We start from the raw sequence: 27,403 nt of genomic DNA on the forward strand, positions 1-27,403 counted from the left end.
AGTACTGGCCCTCTTTATCCACAGCTGAAACCATTGCTTGGCATTCTCTGTCCCTCTCATCTCCTGCCTGAGTTTACAGGGCCCAGCTGCCGTAAGCAGAGACAGAGTGGAGTGTTGGTGGCTTATGTATCAACTAAGGAACAAAGTGGAATCCAATTAAGTTAACGAACGGGGGGTTTGTGGTACTTTCTCCCCCTTCGTGACACGTTCTCATTTTTCAGCCTAACTCAAGGGCGTTCTGTCTAAGTGATGCTGAAGGCTCATGTTATAATGGCAGATAACAAGAGCAAATGTTGCTACCCAAACGACCAGCCTGGCAGTGCCCGAGGGAGGCTTTAGGGATTCCAAGTCTTATTCCCTGCATCATTCTTGGATTGCGTCAGTTCCTTGGGCTGGCACCAGGGGGCTGGAGGGGTCGCAGCGCACTGAACGGTGCGGTTTGGCCCCATCTTTCCCGGGTGGAGTCACTGATGAGCAGCCCTGAGAACCCGAGACCTCTGCGGTGAAGACACACACTGAGTTGAGAAGGGTTTTGTGGATTAAAAAACAAGGAGAGAAGCCAGGGAAATTCAAGACTGGATCCTTTCCCGAATCCCTGCTCTGTGCGTTCTGAGATACATGGTAGCTGTTAGCAGTGCTGTCACCTAAGTGGTCCAGCAGGCAAATGGACCTGGATTAACTGACTCACGCTGCCCCCAGGGGAGATCCAGGGAGGTGGCCGGGTTTGTCATAGGCTGGTGTAATTTAGCAGAGTTAGAGGTGACGCAGTCGAAGTGTCGGTTGGGATTGATGGCATGCTGAAAATGGCCTGGACCTCACTCTTCTGTCATGCCGTACGAGGACAAAGGGCACTAGATAGAATTAAATAGGAGTGTGGTTTCACATAGCGTCTTGTAAACACGGGCAATTGCTGCTGCATAACGAATGAATTCATGCTGGGGTGGAGGGGGCTAGCCTCCCCGCAGTGGAAATATTGTGGGGCCTCCACCCCTGTGGGAACTTGCTCAGGCCTGGAGCAGGGGCTGGAATGAGCCCAAAAGTTAAGTAGGAACCCCTGAGATCCTCCTTTCCATCTTTGAGCTGGCTGCCCCAATCAAGTCTCTTGCTCCCCCTCCTGTCCACCCAGTCCCCCAAACTTGTGTACTCAGAGAGAGACACACAGACACACAAAATGTATACAGCATTGTTCATTACTGGAGTTGGGGTTGCCTTCCTCTGAAGCTCTTGTTTATCTTCTTGGATTCCAGCCCAGCTGGGGTTGTCGTGTGATCAGATGGAGCAAATGTTCAGATAATGTAATCGACTCTATGTGGCTCTGAATGTAGCTTACCTGCTCTATTTGCTTGCTATGTTACGCTTCCCGTGACGCGCTCATGCTTCCGCTTGCTGTTACTGGCCCGTACTGCCGTCCATAGGGGGCAGGCTGCGGTGCATGTCACCTTCCTAGCTGGAACGTGCCATGATCTGTGGTGCTCTTGGTTTACAGGCGCCCCAAAAAGGAGAAGGCAGTGGCCCGGCCTGAGCACGCCCCTGGAGCAAAGTCTCTCAAGCGGAAGAAGAAAGGCTTCTTGCCAGCTACCAAGAAACGCAAAAAGGCTCTCCAGGAGAACGGGGCGGAGAGTGGCGGAGAGGCTGGCCCAGAGAACGGGGCAGAGAGCGGCAGAGAGGCTGGCCCAGAGGGAGGGGAGGCTGCAGCACGGAAGAAGAACAAAAAGAGGAAAGGAGGAGTGGGAAAGGGCGGTGCAGAGGGCCCTTCGCCAAAGAAGGCCAAGGGGAGCCATGGCCAAGAAACTCAGGGGAAGCAGGGTAAAGCCAAGAAGAAGAAGAAGAAGAAAGCAAACAAAACACCAGCTCAAAAGGCATGAACTGTGTGGACTTAATCAGACCTGGTTGGGATGTTTTAATAGCTTATATATACTTTTGCACTATCCCATAGTTTCAATAAACCATCTGTGGTGCTGACCCCTACGATCTGCCTGTCTGATTCATGACCGGGGAATCTTCTGAGTGCAGGGTGTCGCTGTCTGCTGAACCTGAAGCCTGGGATCAGATAGACACATCCCTGCCTCCAACCCCTCTGCATGTGTCCTCACGCTCTCTGCTCTGTAACCGTGATGCAGTAGCAGTGTGCCCCCAGGTACCGTCCTCCTTCCTGTCAGGGTGATTGTCTGGGATAGCGGGAGCTCTTGTCTCGCTCATGTCTCTGCTTTGCCAGTGGTAAGATCTGTTTGTTTCTTTGGAGATTAGGCAGGTAGTTGGCCAGTCAATCAATGCTGACATTCTGCAGGTCAGAAATGGTCTCTGGTACAGTCCCGGATGGCCATTCATGTAAGTCGCTATGACTGGAGAGGTCTCCTCCCCCATTCCTCCCCCCAACATCCGTCCTCCACTGCTCCAGCCGAGAACTGCAGGGCTTGGTTCCTTTTAGCTCTCCCGGGCTGGACTGGGGCCCATTCACAAACCGAAGGTGCAGCCTCGGCAGTGGCTCTGGTCCTTGCCAGCCTGGGAAGCAGGAGCTGGGCTGTGGGCCAAATTTCCAGCAGGTGTAAGTGACATCTTGGCATTATACCCACTTACGCCAGTGCTGAGTGCTTCCCGTCGGAGCTGCTCGGGTGCCCTCTTGTGCTGTGAACGCAGCAGGCCCTCTATCGGCCACACCAGAGTGATGCCCTCCTGTCTCCCCCTTCGCCGTAGGATGGTCTCTGTTGAAGCAGCATTTACTGGGAGGGTTCATGTTGGGCCAGGGGCCCTGGTTCCCTAGGGCTGGGATGTGGGTTCCAGCATTGCTGCTTCTGAACCGCTTTACAGCTGGTGGGGTCGGCGTTCTTGACGGATCTGCCCCAGATTACAGGTATCCTTTCCATATAGTCACCCTTGATAAGTGCCCCTGTAGTTAGTAAATGGAGACTAAAATGTCAAGAATCGATCGCTTCTTTTAAAATTTACCTGTAGAAACACTCACTGGGTCTTAGAACTGGCTTCAGCTGCGGTTCTCCCTCCCGGCTCCTTTCCCAGCTCTCCCTCCCTGCCCGGAGCACAGCCGAGGCTGCTGGCAGGGGAGCGTTATCCCCAGCAGGGACAGGGTCTCGGGAGTATCCCCCTGGATTTAGAGGTGTATGGGGTGGTGGGAAGGGTCTGGGTTTTTAGCTGTTCCTCCAGTCTCCTTCCCCTGCTTTATTTCCCCCACCTAAAGGGCTGCTTCTTGCTGATCCAGGTAGGTCTCACCCCTCCAGGTTTCCACCCTGCAAGAGGGCTCCCTCCACAGCAGCTGGGGGCCATGTTCCAGGCAGCAAATGCTGATGCAGGTGGAAGTCCCACCTGAAACTCTCACTTTCCCCAGGAGGTGGGGTGAGCTTGCCCATTGGTGGTCTCTGTCAGCCTGGCTCATCTGCTTCCCCACTTGCTGCCTCCTGCCCCATTGTACCTGAGCAATGCACCGCTTGATCTACCCTACGGCATCTCCCATCCTCCTGCGTATCCCAGAACGGCACTGCAGGGGCCCCTGCCCTCATGCTGGTCGCTTTCCAAGGAAGCATTCGGCACCAGCCTCAGCAGCAGAGGCGGGAGATCCCTGTGATTCATACCTGGCGAATCCGTTACGGAAAGCTCTCCTGCAATATCCCTTCCTCCCTTGGGGTGGGGATCCTCCTCTGACGTTGTGCCCCCAGTGCCCTGTCGGGGCTGGTTTGGATTTTAAAGAGTGGGGTGGGGAGGTGCAGGTTTCAGTGAATGCTAAACCCACATCCCCTTTGCATGCCAATTTGCTGCCCCATTGTTCTGTAGTGAGACTTTGTGAGTGATTTTTCTCCCCCCAGTGCACTGAGGAGGGAACAGCCGGTGTGCCCAGCTCCAGGAGGACAGCAGCTGCCTTCAGGTGGTGCAGAGCTGTAGTCACCAATGACGTGAGTCACATGGACCCTGCCACCGCTGGCACTGATCACCAGTTTCAGCAACGAGGCTGGAGATTGACGCTGACGTACCTGCTCTTCTGGGAGGTTTGATGACACCGTGGCTGGCGCAGGAGGTCGAGCTCCCGCAGCCTGGGCTCAGCCTGTTAGTGCAGTGGGATGAAGGGAAACTTCTGTATCCCATGCTAGTGAACACACTGTGCCCCTTTTTCCATCTCTGGACTGTGCAGAGAGGTTGAAGAGGCTGCTGCTGCTCAAGTAGCCGAGAGGCTCGTGCTCTTAGATCCAGGGCACGGGGATCAGTCCCTGCCAATGACCCATCTAGGGCCTCGCTCCAAAGCCTTGGCCGTACCATGTTGCATTGGTAATGCTTGTGTGCTGGCTGCCCTCGTGGCCGACACACCGGGGATCAAACCGAAAGCAGGAGCGGCTATGGCTTGAGCTAAAGAGCTGGGACTCAGGAGCTGGGACGGTTCCTGTTCTCTGTGGATTGGCACAGTGGGGACCTGAACACGCTCCCCTGCCGCTGTCCTTGCTGTGCCCGCTCTGTTGCTCACCCCGCCCGAGGGAATTCTGACTGTTTAGGGCCTGACTGAGCGACTCAGACTTTACTTCCAAGACCACTTGCTTTTAGGTTTTGAAGGGTCCCTGGTGACCAATCCATGGCTGTTCCTGGAGGGACTGAAATAGCCTCTGGTTTAGCCTGCGGAACATCTGCGAACCCTATCTCATTCCCAGCATCCCCCGGTCAGCTATTACCCTTGATATGGCCAAAAAACCTCCCTATGAACTTCAGAGCAAGGTGATGAGACGCAGGGCACCCTCTGCCATCTGGAATTAGCGGGGCCAGCACCTTTCAGAGCCTCTGCCCTAATAAAGGGCCCCACACTTCAAATGCCTTTCAAGACTCTCCTAAGAGATGACCGGTGATAAATTATGCAAATGGAGTGTGGAGTTCGGGCCTGGCCTGCTTGATGATCTGCTGATGGGACTGAGAGGGGTCTGAAGCTGTGTGTGTGTATCCGCTGCTGATTGATTCTCTCCTTTGGGAAGCTGCCCCTGCTGCTGGGGATCGGGATTTGCTGTCGCTGCCCCTGCAGAGCTGGGGAATGAAGCAGCGCACGGGCTGGGCAGCCCCCTGGCAGCAGAGGTGAGCGTGGGGATGGGGTCTGGCTGAGCCATCTCACTGTCCCCCACCCCCTGCTCCAGAGGCTGCCCCTGGGCAGTATTTTAAGCAGCAGTTGAGGGGCCCGATTGCAGTTAAAATGAGACTCAGTGTCCTTGTGCTTGGCCTTCCCCTAGCCTGGTCTGCTGGCTGAAACTAGTCCGGAGCAGAGCCAGGCACGTGTTGCACACAGGCCCCCTTGTATGCGGGTGTGGAGCCTGCTGCCCCAGCGGGAGCCTCCTCATGGGCCCGATCCTGAGAGGTGCTGTGCACAGTGACTCCCATTGATTTCAGTGGGCCAGTACTCAGCCCCTTTCAGGACTGGACCCCATGTGTGTGTCTTCCCCTCCTCTCCCCCCCGGGTACAGAGTGGGTGAAGCAAGAGCTTGGTATGTTTTGAACAAGGGCCTGCAATGCTCTTCAGTGGCTGGCTGGAGTGGAGATCAGATCTCAGCAGGACTGCAGGGGAGCAAAAAGCTCCTGGCAGCACTGAAGTGTTTCTAGGAGACTCCCCATCGCTCTTGCAAGGGACGACAGGGCAAAAATACATAGGACCAAATTCTGCTCTCAGTTGTGGTGGTTTTAGCACCTAGATACCAAAGGGGAAAGGCCTGTCGTTGGCTGTTTGTTTGTGCAGCACCCGGCACGAGGGGGCCCTGCTCTGTGGAGGCCTCTCCTAGAACATAAACGATTGACTCTGACAGGTGGGTGGTAAATGTAGCATAATACTATGGAGGCTGGTTGAGTTCCACCAGCGTACATCCAGAGTAACTGGGAGCTGAGTTTGGCATTTTGTCCTAGTTAGGAAGAGGCCAAAGACGGGAGAGGTATAAGCCTGAATTCCTGTGCCCACGATGTTCATCCACCTCTGTCTGTGGGATGGAACAGATTGCAGTTGGGCAGTGTGGTTTGTAGCAGAAGAGCTTGTGTGAACTGTCACCTGGTAGTAGTATGTGTAAGGCCATGTCTACACTATCACGTATGTTGGCAAAACGTACGTCGCTCAGGAGTGTGAATACCTCCTCCCACTGACATAGCTACCGCCGCTCGTCGGGGGTGGATTAATTGTGTCGACGGGAGAGCTCTCACCCCTTGGCATAGAGCGGCTACATGAGATCTTACAGTGGTGCAGCTTCATTGGCATGGCTGTGCCCCTGTAAGCTCTCTAGTGTAGACATGGCCTTACTCTTGGAGATGGGGGGGCAGAAAATCCTTGTGGGTTCACCCAAGCCATTGTGCTAGGATAACAACTCTGTTGCCTATTACATTGCCTGGTGGAGCCTGGCTTTGATGTGCAGTTTACAGAAAGTGTTTACTAATCCACCAAGTCCAATCTTGTTTCCCCGGTACTTAGTTCTGCCTTTTAACAATTGCAAAGGCTTCATTTCACTTGGTTTCATGTCCTGCCCGTCGCCCAGTTTTCAGGAGACAGACGAGGTGTTGATTTCAATTAAGGCTTTTCTTTCTGTTGGTGTCTCAAAAATTCCAGGCAGAGAAACTGGTCAGCAGCCTTGAGAATATAACAGGGTGAGTGCTGAAGGCTGCTTCGGCAAGCAGTATAATCACCCGGGATCTGGACTCACTAAGGAGACCAACAAATCTGTAGTAAGTAATTATGTAGAGCAGCATCTGTGCAGAATAGCTGGGCTGTGGGTCTGAAGACAGCACAGGAAAGATAAGTGACAGCTGCCCTTCCAGCTTATTTGCCTTAGACTACAGAGAGTGGGTTGGTGGTTGGAGCAGGGCACCAGAAGCTGGGGCTGCAGGGTTCCCTTCCCAGCTCTGCTTCTGCCTTAGGCAAATCGTTTTGTGGTGCTGTGTCTGTTACAGCAAGGGCTGCAGTGGTTGTTAGGTGACGACCTGCCTGGTGTTTCTGGGCCAGGGGTGGTCTGTTGCCAGCGTCGATCTCCCAGCACATTCAGTGGCTGCCTCCACCTCCCCACAAGATCCTGTGGAGGCAGGTTTGCCCAGTCTCGGGGCACTCGGGACTGGAGAGTCCATGGGGAGCTCCCTTTCAGAATTGCAGGTTCAAGTCCTGCTGGAGAATTTTAAGAAAAACAAGAGTGAGTGGGAGCCAGAGGAAGTTTGTGCTCCCAGCCATGCAGGGAGCGAGGCAGCAGAAACCAGTCTGGGGGTGGTAAGGAGGTCCCCCATTAGCAAAGTGAAGCAAATTAAAAATCGGTGTGTCAAACGCCCCAGGGCAGGGCCCAGGGCGCTGAGGGACCCTTGGCCGGGGTGGTCATGGAAGGGTGGGCAACAGGAGCATTGTGGGAGCAGCATCTGCACCACGGTAGCTGCGATGCTCCGGGGTTCCCATCCATGACTGGAAGAGTTGAGGCGATGCTGGTAGCACTTCAGTGGGGATGGTTCCCTCTAAGGACCAAAATTCTGAGTTCAGTGGCATTTTCCTTTGCATCCAGGACATGTTACGCTCCTCACTGGGCGGGGCGTACGACATGGAAATGCAAGGTGTGGGTGTTAACACACCCTCTGTGGCCAGTTTGCTCCCGGTCCTAATGACAGGGTGCACAAATTCACTAACTAGGCAGCCGCTTGTGCTTGGTTTGTTTAAATGAAGAAATCGTGTTTACGTCTCCTAGGAAAAGTACGTGGCAACAGATGCAACGGCATTCAAGACTGCGCTCGTCACCTGAAGTGGAGTAGCCACAGGTGGATTGGGCAGGGCGAGGGCAGGGGCACTGCATAGCCAAGAACAATGCAGCTGTTTCACATGCACAAAGGCTAAAATCGCTCCAGGGATAACTGGAACTTCTGACTCTCAGTGGATCTCTTTCGGGATTGCTCTTGGCTGCCAAGAAACTAACAGTAAGGGGTGTTGATTTTTTTTTTCAGCTGCTACAGTTGTCAGCTGTGTATGGACTGGGCTGGGCCAGACCCTGCTGTGAAACCAGCCTGGAGGAGGCACAGAGAGATGAGGACGCAAATATGATCTGCTAGTTGAGAAACATTTAATGAAGAGTGCAGTGTGGAAAACTGTGAGTGTTTTTCCCAGAGAAATTGGGAATAATCCTAGCAGACGCTTCCAGTGTCTCAGCTAGCCGTTTGCACCCTGCTTAATGAAATTCCAGATTAAGCAAAGGTTGGGGGGGCTCTGGGGCAGTACTAAGGAATCAGCTCTTCTGTGGGGAACTCCTAAACTCAGCAGGCATAGGGTTTCAGCACTTAGTGCTGAAGCGGTGTTATCCCAAGCCCCAATTTGGACAAAGGTTTGGAATGCTGGCCAGGACCTTTGTGTAATCAGGGTTGATAGTGACATGTCTACAGTCTCCAAAGGGTTACCCCTTGACCCAAAGAAGCCCTAAGGGTAGAGGACAAGACTCTCATCTAGTAAAAGCTAAAGCCAGTTTAGGTGCCTCTAAGAAACCCTGGGGATTGGCACATTAGTGCAGGCGTAGGCAGTCTGAGGCCTTGTGCTGTGATCCCAAGAGCTAAGAAGCTATGCAGGGTCTGTCTGAGTCCATATCCCCAGAGGAGGCCTGCTGCAGGAAGTGAACAGATTGAATGAGTAGTAGTTCATCCCGCTGTGTCAGGATGGGTGCTGAGCTGCAGGAGAAGGGAATGTTTTGGATGAGCTTTGAAATGGATCATGAAAGATCCAAAGCAAGACATTGTGGTGTCCTGGGCTCTTTGTTGGGTGGAGACTGTTCTCTCTCTCTCTCTGCATCTGTCTACCTCACTAACTGAACAAATAAAGACTCAGGTATTACAACTCGTACTGAGTGACTTCATAACCCTTGAGAAATCCCTGTTAGAAAGCAGTTTTCCCCTATATACTGTAATTGGTATTTCCACTAGTGCAGACTGACGTTTTTTGCAGCCGCTGGTAATTGTGGAAGGTGGGTGAGGGAAGCTTAACGCCCTCCCTTTAAAGCATTTGTTTGTCACGTTGTGAGTGGTTTTCAGTAAGTGTGATATTCTGAGTTCTAAACAAAGCTCTTGGCCAGGGAACACAGGAGGCTGGAGTCATTTGCAGTGATATGTCTATTGCAGTAGAGCCTAGAGGCCAATGCGATTGGGTCCCTGTCATGCTAGCTGCTGTACAGATGTAGTAAATGGCAGTCATTCATACTGCGATCAGGAACTCTGTGAATGAGACTTGGACTCCCAGAGAAAGCGCGCGTTGGTATTTCATAAGCAGATCCCATTGACAACGCGGGAGCATTGCCCTCCATTGAAGGTGGCGTGAGTTGCAGGTGCTCAGCAGGTCTCAGGACCCTGGGTCTCTGTACCAGGACTAACCCAGTAAATTGGGCTGTGGTCTACTTGTCCTATTGCAAAAGCCCTCAATCAATGCCTTGGAAAGATCTCCAGGGCCAGCAGCAGACGGGAAAGGGAGTGACTAAACTAACATGGTAAAGGAGAGGAGTTGGAGGTGTAGTATCTGATCCAATTTTTGTCTCATCGCTGCAGGGCCTGCTAACGAGAGTGCCATGTACCTCCTGCCACAGCCCCCCAAAAAATGTGACCAGGAGAGAGACGCTGGGAGCTTTGGCTTCCAGCTAACTGGGCAAACGCTGCTGAGGCTCCAAGTTCAGCTGCAGGAGTATCTGAATGCATAAAAACCTGCATAATCAAATCATTGGCACAATCTGATCAAGCTGAACGCCTGATGCTCTCTGCCTACAGGAAATTAGCGCTGATGGCAATTTCTGTATTGAAGGGGCGCTGGGATTTGTGGTGCATTCCCTGGTTGGCACAAGGGCTGGCAGCACATCAGCTTGTTCTGCTGGTGCAGTGTGAGGAGCACTGGAACTAACAGATCACTCCTCTGGGGCTAGGGGATGACTCCTGCCACCTGGGCCTCTTCTCCCACGCAGGCTGGGGGCTGCCAGGAGCATTGCGCCCACTGTGCAGTTCAGCTGAATGTGTCACCGGCTTTAGGTTCTTGCTAAGTTTAGCCCCCTTTCTGTGATTCTCATCTACAGGACGAATTGAAGCCATTCCTTAAAACGGGTGAAAGGTTTTGCCTCGGCAGCCCTGGAGATGTCAGTCTTTTATCCACAGAACAGATCCACCAGCAGGATTCTTCTTCTGCACCTACCCCAGCTCTGCTCCCACCTGCTGTGCCACCCCTTGCTGCACTGTGGGCAGTTCAATCTCCCGGGCTCCTTCGATCCCGGGGCTGGAGGCTGCCTGAGGTTGTACTTCTGTGAGACAGATGAGTGCCTGGTCTCTGGACACCACTCCCCTGAGAGCACTGATTTCGCATGGGTCACCAGCTGAACACTGTGTTTGCCAGCCTGGTTTAGACTCCAACCAGCACCCTGAAGAGGCTCTGTAGTCCTCTTACTCTCCTCCCTGCTGTGTTTCCTTTGGATCCATTTAAGAAAAGGTTGATGCTTCTCCCATCAGGAGCTGCTGCAAACGCGGTTGGAGCATGACTGTCCAGCTCTACATTAAATCTAAGGCAGCCCTGAGCAACCTTCTCTCTGCGAATTGCACCCCAGCAGTGCATGAGTGAGCCTGCAGCTCCTTTGGAGGCCGGGGCCACGACACAGACAAGAAAGCCAGGAGGTATGTTTTAAATACTTTTATTTCTTAATTTACATAAAGGTATATATTTGGCTTTATTTTTCTTTATACTCTGAGACTGACAATCAGTTGCTCTTAAAAAATAAAATAGCCATTTGCTTCTGAAAGAAATCAGAAAACTATTTTATACTCCTCCCTTGTATAACAAGAAAATGTACAATATACTCCCATACATCACATAGTAAAAGTGATTGCAAGTGCTGGTTTACAAAACAATAAAGCAAATAGAGAAGAAACCAAATAACTAGGATGTGGGGGAAAGTGAGACAACCTTAGCATTCCAGTCTACATAGAGTTTATTTATGTCTCCATCACTAGTTTGTCTCACTCTGAGGTTTGACTGAGATTAGAGGATGCTGGCCCAGTACTTCAAGCTTCACTCAGGTAAGCAGTCCTGTAGATTTTACCAAACCCTCAGCTATGAGAGTAAAGGCTGCAGGATGTGAATACTTATTTGGTGTGGTTGCAGTGGCACAAGGTAAATGCTTTTAAGATGAAGTGATGTATAAGGAAATTCTTGCAATCTGCTGTAACAATCTGGTTTTGCTGAAGGCACCCTGCAGCCTCCCCAGCTCTCTGTAAACTTTACCCTACCCATTTATGCAGACTGCCATTACACTTAATATACCAGGGTAACCACAGACTATTGCACTAAGGGAGCAGGTGTCTTGCAGCAAAACATCACAGGTGCTGAAAGAAGGTGAAATTAGGGATTTCTGAGGAGCACTGAGGGAGAAGAATGGACTTAACAGTAGTGTGGGCTAAACCTGGACAAAAGGTACAGTGTATGCTTGCCCCTAGCATTGATCACCTCACCTCAGGTGCTCTGTGCATACGGGAAGGAGGGGGAAAGTTCACCAACCCCCCCTTCCATTCAGACTGTTTTAGCTGCTCTAAGGTTTTACTAGACTATTCACTAGTTATCAACAATGCAGTTTGTTTTTTGGTTTTTTTTTTGGGGGGGGGGGTGTTGGAGGGGGAGAGAAGGTAAGAGGACAGTAGCCTTACAGATGCTCCCAGGAGCATTTAAATTAAAGACTTAAGTCTAATGCACTGAACCACATTTTGCTTACAAATAATCAACCCAAGCCTTGCTTCTCTTTTGTGATGGGTGCTAATAGATGAAGTCTCTTAAGGTAGATCTTTAATTGTGGCCCCTCTAACAATTACACTGAGGTGTGTTTTCAAGTGGAGTTGATAGCTCTACAATCCTACATTTTGTGGCCTAAATACAGAAATGAAATGGTCTCTCCTTCCACCAGCTTCACTCTACCTTCATATCCTCCCTCTCCCCATTATGCCAGCAAGTGCAGATACCCACAAGACACTTCTGCTGTGTATGTTAAATAATAAGCCCATGGTTCTAGCTGTTAAGTGACAAGATCCTATTAAACCATCTGGATTGTGGTGCAAAACAACATTCACCACATTCTCTGTTTCTAGATGACTTTTCCTGAAGCACTTCTGTGGGTAAAACTCATAATAGCTTTGTCAAAACTAACTACTAGGGACCCTGCCCTAGTACTACAGAGTAAAACTAGCGTTTGGCACGCTGCACCAGAATACTGGAATTGGATGTTCGAGAGGGTGGTAGGGAAGAGCATACTTCATTGAGACAGTGCCTCACAGGTCAAGTCTCTCTATTTTACAGCTGAAGAAACAAACAGAGACGTAGTGACTTGCCTGCAGTCCAAGTGGCAGAGCTGGGCCTGGAACCTCACTCTTCCTGTCAACAGGAATATGCAGCCTCACCAGAGGGAGTGGGCACTAGCAGACACCCAGAATGTTACAGCAGAAGGTAGGTTGTACCCGGCCACCACCTCTTAGTAGTGTTTTTCAAACCTCTCTTCTGAGAGTGGTTGGAAAGCTTGACTTGACTTATAGCTTTGTTATTGTCTTACCCCTTTTATCCCAATTATCCGGTTTCTTTCTAAGAGAATAAATATTTAATAGAAGCTCTAATAGAACAACCCTTGAAAAATTCCATCTCGGAATAGAAATATGTAGCTACAACTTAAAAAAATACCTTCATCTCTTCGGGTGGCTGAACATGGATCATGGTCTGTCACAGGGAAGTGGCAGCCTCAGGATGGGGGTTCCAAATTCCCTGCTCCTTCCCCTCCCTTAGTTCTCATGGCTGGCTACTCTACCTCCTCCAAATGGAGAAGAAATCAATCAGTGAAGGATCATTGGTGTGTGGGGACAGGAACTAATTCTCCACTTGCCTATCCGTGGCTGAACTGGGCCTTTTTTCATAGGAAGTGAGGTCAGCCCTTCCCACCAAGGAGATGAAGTTGTTGTAAAATAGAAAATGCTGTCAAATGAAGGGGTATTTATCGGCTCTTTCCATTGCAAATTTATGGGAATAAAATCTCAGTAAATGCCAAAGTTCTGCTCTTGAGAGTAAGTGCGGTAACTTCTAAGACAAAGCACTTCAAATAATAATTTAGGAAATTCAGCTAATTTTCCCTTAGCCTCTGAGATCAAGTGACTAATTGTTGTTTATGTTTTACATAAATTAATGGAGAACATCTTAATGAGAAGCACAAAAAATTCATGTGCTTCTAACTCAGGCCTTTGGCTGCCAGACTGCAGAGTTGACATTTTCTCCAAGTAATGTTAATAACGGTATGAGATGGGAAATGAAGCATTGTTCTGAACTTGCTTTGCTTATTATTTTAGTGACACAGAAGCGCATTCACTGTTCTCCTGGGGGTGGGGCTTCTGTCTCCAATTGGTTGCTCAGCCTATAAGAACTACTTTAAAAAAAAACAAAACAAAACCACCCTTTAAGAGTAGTTTAGTGAAAAGAAGCCTTTGCAGAATTCTATAGGGCACTTCCATAACAGCCCTTTAATCCTTATTTCCACAGTTTAGAAGAAATTAAAACAACATCTTGTGAGATTTGTTTTAGAAAACATGTAGGGTCACTAACCTCTCCATTTAAGGTAATCTAGGCAATGCTAGTTTCTCTAGCATTACTGTTCGCCAGCGTGAAGGCTTGTATTGCTCTCATTCCTCTGGTAGGTTATCCCAGATAAACCACCTCCTAGCCCCAACTACAGTTAAGAGCTGGTCTCCTTAATTCCAAGGGGATTAACAACAGATATTTCTGGTCTGTCTGGTTTGACCACGCTGCTGGTAACTGGAAGTATCTGCCCTCTCTTGTGTTTTCACTGCAGATCACAGCTGCCTCCCTTCAATGTCGAGTGTGAAAGTGAAAAGACCTGAAGCATTTTAAATTGGGGTGGACTCTGATTATTTAATGCAGATATGCAGTCACTCCAGCACTGCTTGAAAGGATGGAGACATTAGCCAATTAATCAATGGCTCCATGATCTCAAAAACACTGATGAGTTTATGCTATTATTAAAACCATCCCAGAGTTGGTAATGCCTTTGCTAATTTAGTATTGTTTCCAATCCAGCCCTGGCCACAGTTTGAAGGGAAGTGTGTTCTGCTGGACTGGTTGAGAAGGTCTGAGGCCTACAATGATGTGGAGGCCTAACAGAGTTTTCTCCCAAGCAGGAAAATAAGGTGAGTGGGCAAGCGGACATTTTTTCTGGAGCTGTTAGCACTTCATTGCTCTCACAGCTGTACTACAATCCATGCTGGCATCGTGTACATTTTATCCTTGAATGTCAACTGCAAGAAACAAGACCCCTTTGTTCATCAAAATCAGCTAAGAAAGGCTCACTTCTTACTAACGCAGTTTAGACCAGTGTATTAAAAAGAAAATCCCAGTAGCATTTCTGTAAAGATCAAAGTGAACTTAAGTAATATAGTCACTCCCATGGGAGGGAGCAAACCAGAACAGTAGGACGGTGGGGAGGGGGAACGGGGTGTGCATTGAATCTAAAAATCCTTCTGTCAATGCAGTTGCTGGATCGAAACAAAGCTTTGACATCATAAATGTGCCTGAAAATACTGGAAAAAATGATTCATATTTGCAACATGCTTAATGATGAACATTATATGCATGTAAACAAAGCCGGCTCATCAGTGGCACATAAGGGCAGCAATACCAGATTCCACATAAAGCAATTAATCTCTGGATTTTGGTATTCTGTAAACCACCTTCTACCTGGAACTGAAACTAAGTATGTTAAACAAAACTGGAAGCCACCAGATATCACTGACCGTGCTTTTCCTAGCTCATCTGTAACAATCCCAAAGAACACCTTGTGCTGGGAGAGATTTCTCCTCCTTCCAGCTGATCAGGAATAAGAGACAGATCTCCATGCTAGCTCCTCCGGTACTTCCTTAAGCAGGATGCTGTTGCTTGAACATCTGTGCCATCCTTTCTGAATGTTCCTTGGAGCCCTCTTGGGGATAGATGCTGCAATACAGTGGAAGCTTTCACATCCAGTACAAGTGCATGGGCCTTTCGAGATGCTCAAAGTTTAAATACAACTCTATCGAATCTCTATTTTATGAACATAAAGCATCCTCTGACTTGTTTAAATAATAATGAAAGAAATCTGGCTTGAGCCTTCAATTTGTAAAGCTGTGATGTACAGAAAAAGTCCCCATCTAGCATAGTCTCTGGCTGACAGAACTGGTAGCATTTAATAGGACGGAAGATGCCCTGTGTGCAACACAGACTTCTTCACTGCCTAAACCTAAAACTGTATACACAATGTACAGTCACTCACAGGGGTAGCGTGGTTGTGGGCTCTTCGGACACTCGCTGTTGACAGCCAGCAATGTGGGGAAACCCTACAATATCCTTAGGCTTAGGACCCCTGATATCTAGGCCATCCTCATTCATGTCTTTGACCCTGATCCTGCAGCTGGTTAGAGTGAAGTGATTGGTTTAGCACTCGATAAGACTCCAAATGCATCCCGGAGCTGGAACTTTTGGTTGTGTCCAGTGCTGGGGTTTCCTAGCAGGAGGTTGGAGTGGTGGTTGTGGGAGCTGGAGTCCACGCAGCGTTTCCTTCATCATCCATAATGGCAACTGTGAATAAAAGCGGGGAGTCTTGTTAGTGTGACAGGGGCTGTGTATGGATCTATGAAGACAGGCACTGGTTCTGTTCTTCCCGTGAGCTTGGAAAACAAGCCCAAGTCTTCACTCAAGAGGTCAGTCCGAACAGATGAGGCATCATCTATGTGCAAGTTGTACCGCTTTAATTATGCTAGTATAGTTAAAGCAGTACAACCAGCCTGTTGCAGAAGCTTGTTCCCACAGGAGAAAGGTTGTACCAGTATAAGGTACCATGTACTCACCTTACTATATCCACATTAGGGCTTGTACTGGTATAACTAGAGAGGTTAAAAAAAATCACTCCCCTTCCCAAAATAGTTATACAGCAGCGTAGACCAGATTTGTCTTAGCCAAGTTCAGTGGTAATTTATGGCTGTGTAACCCACACCATAGATAAGTACATGAAGAATGGGCAGTAGGAAAAAACAAGGGAGGAGGCAGCGTAGGTGCACTTAGCCCTGCTGCAACACAACCAGATTTACCCCATTGGCACATTCGACATTCCCTCTGAAACCAGCTCATTATCTGTATCACAGGACACCCAAGAAAGATGCTTGAGATTCTTCCAGTTAGCATGGCTGTTCAGATTAGAGCCACAAACCTCACGCTTGTCTTTAGAAGACCCTAACCTGTGTCTTAAATTGCTCAAAGACTAAAAATTAAGTTTTACTAGGTGACATGGAGTACTGGGAAAATTACACTAAAATTAGGAAGAAAAGGAAATCAGCAATTCTGCTGCTAACGATGATGAAACAGAACCCAGCTCCCTCTCTTGGCCCTGCAGGGCTCGAGGGAGTAAAAGGCAACATACATTTATTTTAAGCAAGTGGCACCAGCAATGTAGAGACTGAATTCCCTGTTGCGTAGGGAAATACTATTCTTACATCACTACGTGACCTTCCATTTCTAACTGCTCTAATGGGAAACATGTTAATGCCATTATAAGTCAGTCTTGCAATCAGTCTTTAATGAGTCTTTAACCGTGTAAAACAGCTGCTATTAAATGGCATGAAGTTGGTGTTAGACTCCCAGCCCAGCACATGAAAGGTATGAGCTTGCCTATTAAATTCTTAGATTCTACAGTGATCTACGTCCCCCCATAGAAACAACACATCTGCTGCAGTCAAGATTGCATTACATCAGTCCCCAAAAAAGGCCATTCTTAATTGTGCTGTTTCATGATGATTCTCCCAGTGCACTTAGTTTATGGGAAAGAAAAATCTCCTCTTTTTTTAAATGTGCTTAATTAATTTTGGCCCCAGTCAAAACCCAGGAAGAGTTTATCCTTTGCTCTAAGCTGTAGTTCTGTGACTGGCAGCCAGTGATTAAAAACACCTTGAGCTGGGGGAACAGGGGCTGGTTGTCCAGTATTAAGAGTTGCCCGGGTGGGAGGAGAATGATCCAGCAAAGAGCAAGGTCTTGCACGGTCAGAAAACATTTTTCAGTGAAAGGTCTTGGCTCTGACATACATTTATGGATAGTCACATGGCAGTGCCATAGAAGATTTAATATATGCAAAAGAATTTCAGGAGGGGCTAAATACTGAACTTGGATGAGTGCAGCTGGCTTCCACTGAAGTCAATAGGGGTTGACTATGCACATGGGCCCTATTCTTTTAGAGAAATGGTCATGGTGTTCCTGGACATCAGTCAGTCCAGTGATGGGCTATGTCTATCGACACTGCAGAGACTATGCAGGCATAGCCCCTTGTGTGGACAGTGTATACTGATGGCCGGGTGGTTTTCTTCATACCCCTGACTGACACAGCTACACCAGGATAAGCCAAGAGCTGGTGGCTTGACATTAGTGTCAGCGTTCATGTGATGCTCCTTATTTGGTTGGGACTGCAGTATCTTTCAGGGGCTGCTGCAAAATTGGGAAGTGTTATGCCCTAGAGCTCCCCACTCCACCAGAGCAGAAAATGAAGGAGATGTAACGTGGTTCTTTTTCAGCACACGAGCTGGTTTAATAGCAGGGAAGCTGGGTGAGGACTCAGACAAATTTTATAGGCCCTTTCTTCTCCACGTTTATTTATTTTAATCAAGGCAACAAATCTACTTCTCAAACTATATCTCAGGCCATGCAAAACACGGAGTGTTGTGCAGGCCTCTCAGATGCCTCAGTCCCTTGCACTTTTTTTGCCTAAAGTAGTGATTTTATTGCAAGGAGTCACTGAGAGATCTGATGCACTGGGTTTTTGCTCTTATGGGTAAGCAAGGCTGGAGCTAGATCACATGTAATTTGCTCCTAGGAGGCTGTAACATAAGGCCTTGGGGGTGGGCAAATAGAGTAAAATGGAGAGAGTTTGCAGCTGGGGCTGTCTTGCTCTAATCATCAGAACCCACTCTGCACTCTATCATGTTGCTCACCCTTGATCCCTGGAAGATGTACAGGGGAAACCTCCTAGTACACAGTTCAATCCCTCTGCCAACCTCGTGTCAGGAACTGGAATTTCTTTTCCAATGCCCAGCACACACACAAGTCACCATTGTCATTAAGAAACATTTTGTGTTGGTTTTGGTCACTCACCATCTCAGACTTTCACAGTGGCTGGTGGCATCATCAGTTGATTCACCCTGGATGAGGGGGGGAGGAAGAGGGGAGGGAATGTCAAGTATAAACCACTACCATGGAGGTGTTAGAGCATCAATTAGCCAAAAGAACACTACCTAAAATCTACCATCCTTGCATTGAATTGTCAAGGTTCATACTGGCAGTGTCTCTGTTATTTCTTTCAGAGTGCTCAGTCTCTAAAGAGATAGGAAGATAGTGTGCATTAGGAAACACAGGGCTGGCGCTCCCAGCTCTTTCACGGTAGTGTCTGATGGTAATTCTGACAGCCACTGGAACACACAAAGTAACATGGCTGATACTAATTGACAAAAACCCGGCAACCCTCCAAAGGCATTCAGACAGGCAGCAATTGTTTCCTTAAGCAGGGAACAAGGCTGTTTGTGCAGTAGCGATTGCTTGGTGTCCTTTTGACTGACAACATAAATGTAAACAGCCACCACTGATAAAGGTTAGTTAAGGAAAAAAAGTCATCTTTCAAACACTGGAGCTGAAAGAGTTGTTGGGCCTGACAGCAGCTCTCAGGGCCAGATTTAATCCACCAGGCTATGCAACTTCTGCTTGACAGCCCTGTTCTCTGTCCCAGTCAATGTAAGCTGCCTTAGGTCGACCTAACAGTAGTGTAGACCAGGGCTCAGATCTCAACCAGTCGCTCATTCTGAAGCTATGCAGAACAGGTTAATTCTGCCAGCGTTTTATTCTTACCACAGAGTATGCATGTGCATTGCTGGCAGGTGTGCCAGGGACACTCAGAATGCACCGCTTGTGCTCCTTATGTGCAGCATGTGACGGGTTAAAATGTATCTTCTCCGTCTGTCTTGGGTACTTCTATAGCCCCCATCACCATAGTATTTGAGCATCTCCATCTTTAACGTATTTATCCTCATGCTCCTCTGTGAAGTAGGGCAGTGCTATTACCCCTTACCCCCTTTTACAGATGGGGAACTGAGGCTCAGAGAGGTTAAGTGTCTTGGTCAAGGTCACCTAGGAAGTCTGTGGCAGAGGAGGGAATTGAACCCAGATCCTCACGTCTTTCCCACTGGATCATCCCTCCTCTGCCAAACACTCCAAGTGTTCATGTGGTTTTCTGCCTAATCTCCTAGGAACAGCCAAGTAGAACCTTCCTGCTCTGCTGCCCACCTACATCCTAAGTATCCTTTGATATCATCAGAACTCCCGGGAGGCACCAGAAGGTCAGCAGTGAAGACTTACCAAAGGGGGGGAAATAAGGGAAAAAATGCTAATAATTCCAAATTTTTTAATGGTAGTAAAATGTCCCCAACAGACCTGAGCTGCCAGGAGGCTGAGGAGTATCCCAGACCTCAGAGGGATCCCACTGGTCTAACAGTGATAATCCCACATTGAAGAGTTTGTCACTTCCCGTTTGGGAATATTTGCTGACGAAGCAGCTGTTCCTAAACTGTGCTATTTTCTCCTGAGGGAGGGAGGGAGATGGGAACCGTTCTGTTATTTCCTGACAGGGAAGGAAACTCTTCCAAACTGCCTTTTAAGAACCAAAACTGGTCAGAGGCACTTTTTTTCTGGTTGTTTCACTGTTATCTCCACCAGTTCCAAATGAGTCCCTGTCCCCAGTTTCCTCCATCTAGGAAACCCAAATATTTCTCCTAGATGTGATCAAACAGATTTCATGATATGTGACAGCATCTGTAATTACAAAGTATTCACAGAGCCATCTCTTTAATATTAGACTACATGTCTGAAATTATGTACTAAATATTTAAGGTTGTAAACAGATCTAATTTTGTTCTATCCATAGCAATGCCTAAGATAGAAACTTCTGTAAGAAAAAGAGCCAATTTAATTTACAGTTGTTGTGACCTTTTATGAATTATTTTCTCTATGCACCAGCCTCACTGGAAGTAGTCTGGGCAGTTTAAAAAAGACTATCCTCCAATTACCCTTTTAATCCAGGCAGTATACATGGCCAGCCAACGCACCCCAAGATTTATTATTTGTAGCACAGTAGACCTCATTATGCTAGCAGCTATACAAACACATAATATGAGGCAGTCCCCGCCTCAGCTTCTGAAACAGAATTTGCTGCCAAAATGCTAGCAGAGCCAAATCTTCTCCTTCACTATGTTCAGGCATAAAGAGGAAGTCAGCCTTCCCCTTCTAGCCGCCCACTCATCTTGTCCTCATTTAGGCTAAAGTTTTCAAAAGTATCTTAGTGGCTTGGGAGCCAAGCTGCCCTTTTCAAAAGTGACTTAGACAATTGGGAATCTAAGTCCCCTTGACTTTCCAAGGGATGTAGGTTCCAAAGGGCTGGAGGCACTTTGGAAAACTGTGCTTGTGACTTCCCAAACTCTAGGCTGCAGTATCACTGACTGAACTGAGGAGGAGCAGAAGGGAGAGAACACAATTGCTAGCTAGAACCTAGGGGCATTAGCAAGGGTGAGACTCAAAAGGAAGGAAAAGGCTGTGATTTTCTAAAGGGGAGCAATATTTGTCAGTGCTTCCCCAACCTTTGAACAGTATGTTTCATGCACTGATTACATCTATAGTGTGCACGTTTTAGTAGCCGACACGTTTTCAAAACACCTCTTTTTGCAGTACCCAAATTAGAACTATCGTTTTGCTACAAGGAGGGAGGGATATTAGGAAATAGTGCCCTAATTTTTACAGCCTTCTGTACCTAACGTTAGTTAACTTATGAACAGCAATAAAATCCCTTTACACGGTTCCTTTTGCCCTGTGATGTTAACAGCAAAACCTCATTCAACCTTCGCAATACTCAGGGCAGTGGTTCTCAACCAGGGACAAGCATACCCCTGGGGGTACGCAGGGGTCTTCCAGGAGGTACATCAACTCACCTAGATATTTACCTAGTTTTACAACAGGCTATATAAAAAACACTAACGAAGTCAGTACAAACTAAAATTTCATACAATGACTTGTTTATACTGCTCGATATACTATACACTGAAAATGTAAATACAATATTTATATTCCAATTGATTTAATTGTACGGTAAAAATGAGAAACCAATTTTTCAGCAATAGGGTGCTGTGACTATTGCGGCCAGTACTTTTGGGAGCAAGTAGATTTTTAAGTGAGGTGAAACTTGGGGTACGCAAAACAAATCAGACTCCTGAAAGGGATACACTAGTCTGGAAAGGCTCAGAACCACTGATTTAGGGCCTTCAAATTCCATAACCCCCAATCTCCATTGACTGCAACTGGAGTCAAAATGCTAGAGCCCAAGATATACACAATGCAGGCTGGCATTAAGTTTTAGGACAGGTATCTGACCATTTGAAACACAAAATTCTCTGTGGTCAATTTCCTACAGAAATAGAGGCATCATGCAGAACATCCCTTAGAGCAGGGGTTCTCGCAAGAAAATTTTTGGCCTCAGAGTGTGGCTACAAACTCTTGTTGGTGGCCACTCTGACAATTTTTCCTAAAATACTTTAGGAAAAACAAATATGCACATCTACATGTCCAAATCATTGTAATTGATGTAAGTCGGGTTTTTTGCTGACTCAATAATAAAAATAATGTACAACTGTCTCTAGTCTTTACTGGACAGAATAGAAACAAAGTAAGATGCTCTGCATGATCTTGCCTTTTTTGTTGTTTTTTTTATTCTTTTTTTGAGACTTGCTAGCTAGTAAGTCTAGGGCTGTGAAAACTGATATTTGTATGCTTGTTAATATCACTTTAAACAGCTGACTTACTATCTAGCTGGGAGGAGGTGAAAAGTGATATTAACAAACATTCAAATATTGCTTTTCACAGCAGTCTTACTCAGCTCTGGCACAAGCTGGGTGATAAATTAAACCCTGGACAGAGAGGTGGGTAGGGAGGCGCGGGGCCCAGGGGTAATGGAGGGCTGAGGGAAGCAGTGGGGCCCAGAGACAATGGGGGTTGGTTAGCCTGCAGCCAAAGCTTGAAGCCCTGCAGCTGGAGGATGGAGACCCACAGCCAGAACCTGCCACAGGGCGGAAGCTGGAAGCCCAAGCCCCATTGCCCCAGGAGAGGGCCACTGCTGTGTGTCCCCCCATCACTGTCCAGGAGCTATGGCCGCAAGAAGAGCCCCTGGTGGCCATATTTGAGAACTGCTGCCTTAGAGTGTCTCCTGTTAAAGTGATGTGGCCAGAGGGACACCTGCAAAAAAAACTACCTTCTGTCCCACTAAAATGGTGCCTTTCTTCCGACACCAGTTACGTCCAAGAGAATTTCACCTAGTCTTTGGGAAACAGGAGCCTCCCCGAAAACACCAATGTCACTATTTGTTTCGTAAACACCAACACAGCTTTCAAAAGCTTTTTGTCTGTTTGAATATATATAATAACCGACTTAAGGAGAAGATTTCTGATACCAGAGGGTTCTTTAATCTAGCAAACCAAGGCGTAAGACCCAATTACTGAAAGCTGAAGCTAGACAAATGCAGACTAGAAATAAGGCACAATATTTGTTTTAAAACAGGGAGCGCCGTTAACCACCAGAACTAGTTCCTCAGGGCTGCGGTGGAGTCTTTCTAAATAATATACAATAGCTAAACCAAAAGTTAGGCAGGAATTGTTGGTGAAATTCTCTGGCTGTGTTACATGGAAGGTCAAACTCGATGACCATAATAGTTCTTTATGCCTTTAAAATTATGAAAAGCAAACCTTTCCTTAAATGCTAGAAATAATTAATCTGCTTGATTACTTTTCTTAAAGGGCTTTTATACTCTTCTGCCCCAGAGCTTAGTTAGCAACAACTCTCCCCTGCCTTGCGCGTCTGACTACAGTTGCCTGCAGTAACTATAGTAATTAGCAGCCCAGCAGGGTCCAGCAGTCTGTGAACCCACCCACTGGAACTCATGGAATCTGTCGCGTAGCGTTAACTTCGTAACACTTCTGTTTGAACCTGCCTGACAAAACCAGAGGCAAAGGATACACCACTCATAGCTGCCTCATCTTGTGGAAACGCACAGTGAATAAGTACGTTGAAAGAAGCCCTATGAATCGGCAGAGGAATAGAACGAGCTAATTGTACAATGGTTCAGCTCATATAGTGTCTAACCAGAGGGCCTGTAACCAGTGAACATCCCTGGCTGAATGTCCAGGGTAGGGGTCTACTATTGGGTTTCTTGGTCTCAGACTGGCGCACACCAGGCTTGTATTCCAGGGGGATAGGCAATGGTGTCAGCGTAGTCCCCCGACAGTCTGAAAGGGACTAATGCAGTTGCGGCCATCCAGAAGGAAGGCGGCAGGGACTCTAAGGGGAAGGAGGATGGGTCCCAGCGTGGGGTGGGTTGTGGGAATCTCCATGTAGTCTGGGAGGAGTGCTCCCCGCTGTGGAACAGAGTACCAGCAACTCCCCCTCATTTACAAAGCGAGGTTCTAATGGGCTTTCCTGGACGAGGAATACAACAGGAAAAAACCTGAGCCCTGGAACCAACTCACTTAATCAATGTTGGGGTAACTGCAGGGAACATGTGAAATGGGCTTGTCCCTGTAGAAGCAGAGCACTGAGATAGCTGCATGATAAGGTTTTGATCAACCCACCCTGAGTCAACTGTCTACTGCTATTGTTTCCGCAACTGATCTGGTCACATCAACAACTTCATAAACACGCTCCAAGTAGATTTAAAGCTAGTTGTTCTGCCAGTCCTGTCCCAGCCTGTGATACAAACAGGTGGCCATGGACTAAAAGACACGTTCAGATTTTGTTAGGCTAGGGCTGACCCTGTTTAGCTCACTCGGACTCTGCACGTACCCACAAGCTGTGCTCAAGGCAGCGACAAAGCCACTCCTGCCTCTCGCCATCATTATTCAGCCTCCACATAAATTACAAGCACCCGTCTGTACAGCACCGTCATGGAGACTACACCCAGCTGAAATATCACTGCATGGGGATTCACACCAACACTTCTCTTGGGTTTCACCACGTCCCCTGGGGGGCTCTGAGTCAGTCAGACCCAGTTAAATCCAACTAGTTTCACATGATGTTGCTTGTTGCCAAGCTGTCTATTGGGCCCAGGTTCGTTCAGAGGTTCTGCCCAGTATTGAAACAAGTCAGAAAAATCCCTGAATTTCCTTTAAAATTATTTTTTAAAGAGTCCAAGGAGCAACAAAAACCAAATCAGCTGTCTAACTATTGTACAGTGTTCTCTTCAACAGCTCCCCACTGAGCGCTCTCGCCACAGCTGCACGGGGAACAAGCACTGGTCACAGCAACGCATCCTCTTTATGTCAGTTGCCAGGCTCTTCTAGCCAATAGGAAAACGACAGCTCAGAGCCTCTAGCTCAACAATTCAGAGCTTCAGCTGCATGGTTTTTAATCCATCAACGTACACAATGCTTCAAAAACCTCCTTTATCTCCTTCCATCCCCCAAGGCAGCAGGGACAGTCCAGTGGTTAGGCTGCCAGGCTGGGACTCAGACAACCCTGGGACTCAGACAGGTTCAACTTTCTGCTCCATCACAGACTCCCTGTATAACCTTGAGCAAATCAGTGTGTCTCTGTGCCTCAATTTCTCCTCTGCACAGTGGGATAAAGGGCACTTCTTTATCTCACAGGGTGCTGTGAGTCAACCCCATTCAAAATGGCGAGGACCTCAGAAACTATGGCAGTGGGGGCCATATAAGTGCAGTATGTGGCTTCCTGACCAGGACTTGAGAACAACCAGAGCAGAGGGTGCTTCCAGAGAGCCCCTGCCTGGCTTTACACCGAACCCGGTGCACTTTGGGAGTTTGGTCTGTACAGTGTAGATACTCAAGCAGCGCAGAGGAGGGTAATACCATGCAGGGTGGTGAACCTCATTACAGAAGGTCAATGCTTTGAATTCAAGGGATCCTGGTGACCTGGTACATTGAATGCAATGCCCATGTAAAACTGCATCCAAGCAAGAATGCAGGGAAGGTGAATGATGATGATACAGCAACAGAGACAGGAGCCCAATGATTTGCCGGGGGAGGAGACGGAGAGGTAGTGCACAGCTAAAAATATTCCATCCAGTAACCATGTCCTGATGCAGCACGACAGATTTGTCTAGCCTCTCAGGAGCAGGATCTGTTTGATGCAGCAAAGGTCAATTTGCCAAGGGAAAAGACACTAATGATTTGAGTGCTTAAAAATGTTAATGAACAAGTAGAGCTGGCAGTAGCTTGGTTTGGGGTGGGAATTGTTACTTAATTTAACTCTCCCTACTGCTTACCCAGGAAATTCACCTCTTTGCAGATGTGCAGCCCAAGGGTTAGACATACTTCAGCCCTCCAAAGAGGGAGTGACAGTGGGAGGTCAGTAATACACAGACCTCCTGCTGGCCCTCAGCATGGAGGTGAATTTCACCCTAGGCATTCGATAGCCGATCTCACAAAAACACAGCCCTTTGGCGAGACGACAGTCTGGTCTGAGCTTCATTCTGGTGATGTCACATGCTCTGCCAGCTGCCCTACGAAATGAATTGGCTTAAATCCACTATTTCTTCCTATACATCAATGGCTTTATTGAATGGAATCAGTAACCATGTACAGTACTATTTTTCCTCTTCATTCACCTTTGTCCCTAAAAGCTGCACAGACTTCATTCAAGTTTTCCATCTGCAATATTTAATTCAGGTATTAAGCATATTTACTTAGAGGGAGAAATACAGGCTAACTGTCTATGTTCCTTTGCTACAGAGATCTTGAGAGAGGGATCAGACTGGAATTAGGGGGGGAAATCCATAACTTTCCATTCTATTTTTCAGGCAGCAGCCGAACGGTTTTGAAGATGAATGGTTAACAGCACTCATTAGGTATCAAGGACCTGGAAGGAAATAAACTTCAAAGATAAGCCTGTCACACTCCTTTGGGGCAGCAGGCTAACGTGAACCTTTAGAAAGTGCTATTAAAGTTGAAAATCTCTTTAAATCCTTCAAAACCTGCTGACAAAAAGTTTCTCTGTCATGGACAATTCTACCTTGGTGACAGTACAGCCCCGGTGGAAGCATTCTGGCCTGACAGCCAACAGTTCTAGTGCCAAGCTTGACACCCTGATCAATGAATAGCAGTATTGGAGGGAGGAGGAGGATTTTTGTTTTGAGTGGAGGTGGGGAAGAGGTGTCCTCTGGATGCAAAATTAAACTCTGGCTCCCATCTAGCTCTGAAGATAATTTTTGATGCAATTTGGTTAGGAATGTACCTCACCCACGATATTTCTCTTCCATATAGTCCAAAGAGTGCAGGTAAGGACAGCCAGCTAACGTGGTAACATCTGTTGTTATTGTCTGATCTAATAGCATATAGAGAGACCTGAGTGCCTGACTGAATGTACCCCTTCCTTCAGCCTACTGTTAACAGTCTGATCAGGATCTGACTAGGATGTTGGAAATCACTTAAATTGGGCTGAAGCCCAGTGCTTACGGCACTCTTTGATCCAGCACTGGGAGACACAAGGAAACAGCTGTGGCCTCATTTCAGTAGTGGGTGCAGTCTGGGTCACCCCTCCAGACATTGTTAGTGGAGACAGCACAGTACCCTATAACCCAGCCTCACAGCTCAGTAGAGTCCGCCCTACTGTGCATTTAAAGCCTACTGTCCTGATTCAGAACGGATGTAAGTGCATGCATCCCCATTGATTTCAGTTATGCCAGGTGTAAATTAGCCGACTATTATTCTCTTGCCTTAATCATAAACATGTAATTCTTTATATGAACAAATGTTACCTTCCTTTGGTAAAGTATTTACGGTTTATGGTGGCATATTCATCCCATGACAGATGACAATGGTAGGCATCAGGAAATGGAACAGCAGGGCTGAGTTTTTCATGATTTGCTCTTCTGGTTCCTGGTGTCAAAAAAGTCCCTGGACTGGAAGGCAGCCTCCTGTTCCATCATGTTAACCACCTGCCTGTGATCTGATAAGATTTCATATCTGTGCCAATACAGCATTAGCAAAGAAACTGTCCGAGTACACACTTAAATCATTAGGATCTTCCAACTGGATACAAAATCCATTATAAACCCTATGTATGCCAGGAACTGTCCCTCTGCAATGATACTGCAGTGTATATAATCTATTGGGAAAGATAAGGATTAACAGCATTTAACAGTTACATAGCTCTTTGCAAACATGAATACTTACAATGCTTGGGAGGCAGGCAAAATGCTGTTTATCCCTATTTTACAGATAGCAGATTTTTATGGAGAACTTTGACTTCCTTAAGGCCAAAGAGGGGAGTTAGTGGCAGAGCCAGGATGAGGACTCCAGGGCGTTCCTGGCT

At 47.6% G+C, this 27,403-nt stretch overlaps 1 protein-coding gene and 1 long non-coding RNA gene across 2 annotated transcripts in view; both read left to right on the forward strand.

Annotated features, from left to right (window-relative positions):
- Positions 1-1,962, forward strand: part of MYBBP1A (MYB binding protein 1a) — an 80,386-nt gene extending 78,424 nt beyond the window's left edge. The window contains exon 27 of the mRNA XM_077836776.1: positions 1,487-1,962. Coding sequence (XP_077692902.1) covers positions 1,487-1,865 — 379 coding nt within the window. The 3' untranslated portion in view covers positions 1,866-1,962. The remainder of the gene's footprint in view (positions 1-1,486) is intronic.
- A 10,324-nt stretch (positions 1,963-12,286) lies between these two features.
- On the forward strand, positions 12,287-25,925 carry LOC144276421 (uncharacterized). The gene is made up of 3 exons (XR_013348244.1): positions 12,287-12,424; positions 14,054-14,163; positions 25,890-25,925. It is a non-coding gene; the product is annotated as an uncharacterized LOC144276421 (long non-coding RNA).
- The last annotated feature ends 1,478 nt before the right edge of the window (positions 25,926-27,403 follow it).

The sequence above is a fragment of the Eretmochelys imbricata genome, chromosome 17, assembly GCF_965152235.1.
Source record: "Eretmochelys imbricata isolate rEreImb1 chromosome 17, rEreImb1.hap1, whole genome shotgun sequence".
Classification (NCBI taxonomy): Eukaryota; Metazoa; Chordata; order Testudines; family Cheloniidae; genus Eretmochelys; species Eretmochelys imbricata.